The following is a 4695-nucleotide window of genomic DNA, read 5'->3' as shown; positions in this document are numbered from 1 at the left end:
TGTGTCAATTAATAGGCTTCATCCATAAGTGGACTCAAAGACAGAAAGCACAGGATCATCTCAAAGGCACCAAAAAAGGCTATTGACAAAATTTTACATTTCCTCATGAAAAGAGAGAGAGAGAGAGAGAGAGAGAGAGAGAGAGAGAGAGAGAGAGAGAGAGAGAGAGAGAGAGATTAGCGATGGGAGGAGCATGTCTCAACATAATAACGACTAGGTGCAACAAACTAACTTCTAGCACCTTGATGCATGGAGAAAATAAATCTAAAAGCATTGCCACTGAGATAAGGAGCAAGACAAGGGTGTCCACTCTCCCCGCTTCTATTCAATGTAGTACCTGAGGTCTTAGCTACAGCAATAAGACAAGACAAGGAAATCAAAGAGAGATAAATAGGAAAAGATAAAGACAAAGTATCTCTATTTACAGATAATGTGAATCTATACATAAGAGACGCCAGAGAACGGCTGGGTGAGGTGTTGAGACAGCTGAGCAGTGAGGCGGCCCCGGGGTGCAGCTCAGAATCCCGAACGTGGGTGTCATCAGAGCAAGGCGAGCGTTGGGGGCTCCGGAGCAGCCGTTGCTGTCACTGGGGCGCTGCTGTCCCGGACCCAGAGGGACATGGCCCAGAGAGGCCTGCAGTCCTAGCACAAGCTCGGGGAGCCCAATGAGTCTCTTCCCCTTGAGTAAAAACCAGTGCTTACCAATTAAAATGGAGGAGAATTCGTTGGCCAACTTGGATACTGACAAGCTGGAGGCCATCGCCCAGGAGATCTACGTAGACCTGATAGAGGATTCCTGCCTGGGATTCTGCCTTGAGGTGCACCGGGCGGCCAAGTGTGGCTACTTCTATCTGGAGTTCGCAGACACGGGTAGCGTGAAGGATTTGGGCAGTCAGCCAGTGGAAGACAAAGGAGCATGCGGCCTCCGGCTTTGCTCCCCTCCCGGAGAACCTGGGAACGGGCCCCAGCCGGAATTGCGGCCTTCTCCTCCAGAATTCCAGTAGTCACAACATGAGAGAGGGCGACAATGACCAGGACGATAATGTAGACTGCTCCCGTGGCTTGGAGGAGTAAGTGAAGTGTGGGGGGCGGGGGGGAGAGACAAAGAAAAAAGCAGATAAAAGTCCCAGTTACCCTTAAAGATATTAGCATTTAAAAATGAAAAACAAAACAAAACAAACAACAAACAAAAAACCTCAAAGAAGAGAGTTTAGGAATTTGGATCCATTTGAAATGGTACCCAGTGCCAGCTCCGAAATCCTGTCCAGGCACCATGCTGTATTTTGGGCTCTATAAACACACCTGGATGTACAGGATTCCTGTACTGCCCTCAGTACACAGGTGAGCAGCTGGGTACCCAGCATAGAAAATTCTTCTGTTTCTCAGATTTTGCATCTGCTTGATGTCAAGGGCTTCCTGCAAAGTCTGAATGCTGTTGATGGGTCAGGCCATAATCAGTCAGCTTCAGTGGACTGCTCCGCGGATTCCTAAGCCTCCAACTGGGCCTCTTTGATACAAAATGGAAGTCAGGTGTGGAACTTGGATACTAAAACATATTAATTCCTATTTGAATTTGGTAGAAAGCCCTGGACCTTGTCTACAAGAAGTTCAGAATCACCTGTTTTCCAAAGGTCCAGCATTTTCAGTGATTTCAGCTGATGTGGGGACAAGGCCTCGCCTTTGGCTCATCAAAAGCCCTGTCTTGCCATCCCACTCAGAGGCAACGGTCTGGCAAAGGACAAGGTGGTTTACAAACAGTTGAAGATTTTGTTTTGATGCTGTGAGGGTGAAGCGGACCCCTGCAGCTGCATTACCAACCTGGAAGATTCATATCGTGAATTACTGTGGACATAAGTTTGTGGACAGTCTTTTCCTACTTTTGAGTTACTCGTGATGTAGCCAGCCTATGGGTCTCTCTCGCTCATTATGACAGGTCACCCTGTCCTCCAGGGGCACCACTGGACTACAGAAGAGCACAGTGGCCAGGCGGGAGGGAACTTTTTCCATCTGCCCTCAGTAATGTGAATGAGTTCCATACTAAGAGCCCTGAAACGGGCCTTGCTTCCCTGGCGTGGTTGCAGAACCTCCTCTTCCTGAAACTGGGCAGTGAGACCTCTACTATGGCGAAGTCAGACTGTCCACACCTTCTCTGCCCTCACAAAGGACAGTACTTCACTCGGTCCTCTGGACCTTGTGGGCAGCAGGGGCTCTTTGTTCTTGGAAGTTAGGAAAAGACCTCCAAAAGTCCCTGACTTTGGAGGCTGGGATAGAAGTGGATGGGAAGTGCCTGGCGGATCAAAACTGTCCTCTGATTTAGCCCTTTAGTGGGGGTTTTTGGAGGGTAGGAGGGTGGCAGTCCTGAGGTGAGCAGAATAGAACGGTGCTGCTTTGTCTGAAATGTTTTCTCACCTCATTCTGTGCCCCAGTAAAGGGTCCAGCCTCATCTGGCTTGGCCACTGGATATCTGAGGCAGCTCATGGTTCCTGGTGCTGCTTACCACTCTAGCTTTTATCTTAACCAATTTCAGTTCATCTTCCAGTGTTCCTGCTTCTGAAGCCTACACAAGTTTCCTTTTTTTTTTTTTTTTTATTGTTTTGGGGGTTTTGTTGTTGTTCTCTCAAGTTTTTAAGTTTTTGTGTTGTTGGTTTTGTTTTACCTGTTTTTATGGAAGACTCAGAGGAGAATCTTCTCATGGCTCCCTCTGATTGGATTGGGATGGGAAAATAACTTAATTGTGTGTGTGTGTGTGTGTGTGTGTGTGTGTGTGTGTGTGTGTGTGTGTGTTTACAAGGCAGTGTCATGCCTAAACATTTCTCTTATATAAGACTTCCCTGCTGCTATATCTTCTGGCTTTGGTGTGAGTTCTTTCTTGCCATTGCTACTTGGATTTCACCTCTTAGGACTTAGAGCAGAACCATGAACGCTGGCATACACAAGGAGGGAGTTAGCCCTGCTCCACTTTCCTGACCCTACTGTGTATGAATCTTCCTTTTCCCAGGTTCTATTTGAACTGTATATAAACTCATTTAGGTCACTGTACTCAAGAGTCGAGGAAACCATAGTGACTGGGCCTTGAGACTACCTATTGCCTTCTCAGAGTTTTCCAGCTCAGGGTTGGGGCCCAGTTACAGTCTGATGGATCCTCAGTTCCAAGTCCATTATGAGAATTGAGGAAAAAAATTAAACCTTGACCAGGAACTAAAAATACTTTTAAAAGATAGCTTGCTACATGAGTTCTTTCAGCATTCTCAGTGAATTCAAGAAAACGCAGTCTTAAGGCTCCTGTCTATTAAAGTACTTGGGAACATGATGAAAGGGAGAATGGCCATGACCTGCTCACTCTTGCCTTCAGCTAGGAAGCTCAAATGTGACTTGAATAGTTCCTTTCTTGTCTGTTCTGGATAGAAGGAAAGAAGTGGGTGGTAGTGTGGGGTAATGGTTTGCTCATATGACTTCTGTTTTTTGTTCTTGTTATCTGCCTCCATCATTTCCATTAGGTCCATAGTTCTCCACCCTGTGTGGATAGAAGGTGGGCTCAGTTCGGCTATTCTTGCCCTGAGGGAAGAGCTACTTTTTTGGGAGCTAATGTTCTCCACCATATAGTTGACAGTGGTTAGGAACTCTTCCCTTCCCTGCTTTTCCTGTAACAGCAAAAGCCTGTCCTTCCTCTTCAATTAATTATATTGACCACTCTGTGATCCTATTAGGTATCTGAGTATGTGTGTGTGTGTGTGTGTGTGTGTGTGTGTGTGTGTGTGTGTGTGTATGGGGGAAAGGGATTCTTTAAATTTTCTGTGGTTTGTGGCTTTTTTCTTCCATAAATTAGTTCCCACCACCACATGCCCAGGGGCTACTGCCTGGCATTATCGCATGCTGGGATCATTGGGGAAGGGTAGCATGAAATTTACCACTGTCCTTTGTTTGGGAGATTCTTATTTTTTAATAAGTAATCCATCCTATACAAACAGCTAATTAACTCTGTGTGTCCCCCTGCCCATGTGACTGCTGGTGTAAATAAATTGTATTTTCTCATTGCTAAACGGTAATAATAAAATTTTTTAAATATTTTTAAGAAAAGAGACACCAAAGACACCATCAAAATCTCTTAAATGATAGAAAATTTATACACTAAAACCACTGGTCTTCTTATATGCCAATGACAAACATTGAAAAAGAAATCAGGGGGGAAATTCTATTCACAGCAACTATAAAAACAGAATTAAAATACCAAGGAATAAACCTAAACAAAGAAATGAAAGACCTAGACAATGGAAACTTCAAACCATTGAAGGATTGAGGAGGATGCTAGATGATAGACTTCCCACACGACCACAAGTTTCTACCACCTTCTAACAGTCCTGTGGGCTAAGGACCAAGATGTTACTAATAACACATGAACCTTTGAAGGATATCCCACATCCATACTACAGCAATAAGGTATGGCCCTCACACATACCAAATATTTTCAACACTTTATAATTGAAGGTTCTATGGGACAGACATGGCCTAGACAACATAAAAATTAATTACAGTCCTGCTCATGAAGAAAATGACAAGGAAACTTGGAGAAAAAGTTGATTTTAAACACATCAGCTCATCAAGGCATCACAATTTGTGGTAGTTTAAGTTCTGGATGATTTTGTCTTCCTAGTATACTCACCAGCAATGCTGAAATAATTTGGCCTCCACAGCTGA

At 44.7% G+C, this 4695-nt stretch overlaps 1 protein-coding gene across 1 annotated transcript; it reads left to right on the top strand.

Annotated features, from left to right (window-relative positions):
* Nucleotides 1-547: 547 nt before the first annotated feature.
* On the top strand, nucleotides 548-4088 carry LOC102919907 (ataxin-7-like protein 3B). The gene has a single exon (XM_042279185.2). The coding sequence runs from the start codon at nucleotides 666-668 to the stop codon at nucleotides 1002-1004; it is 339 nt and encodes a 112-aa protein (XP_042135119.1). The 5' UTR covers nucleotides 548-665; the 3' UTR covers nucleotides 1005-4088.
* The last annotated feature ends 607 nt before the right edge of the window (nucleotides 4089-4695 follow it).

The sequence above is a fragment of the Peromyscus maniculatus genome, chromosome 6, assembly GCF_049852395.1.
Source record: "Peromyscus maniculatus bairdii isolate BWxNUB_F1_BW_parent chromosome 6, HU_Pman_BW_mat_3.1, whole genome shotgun sequence".
In the NCBI taxonomy this organism is placed as follows: Eukaryota; Metazoa; Chordata; class Mammalia; order Rodentia; family Cricetidae; genus Peromyscus; species Peromyscus maniculatus.
The sequence above is the reverse complement of the archived record's forward strand: the minus strand, read 5'-3'. Positions and strand labels throughout refer to the sequence as shown.

Coding starts and splice junctions, on each gene's coding strand:
- LOC102919907 (XM_042279185.2), top strand. CDS start 666: ATGAGTCTCTTCCCCTTGAGTAAAAACCAGTGCTTACCAATTAAAATG.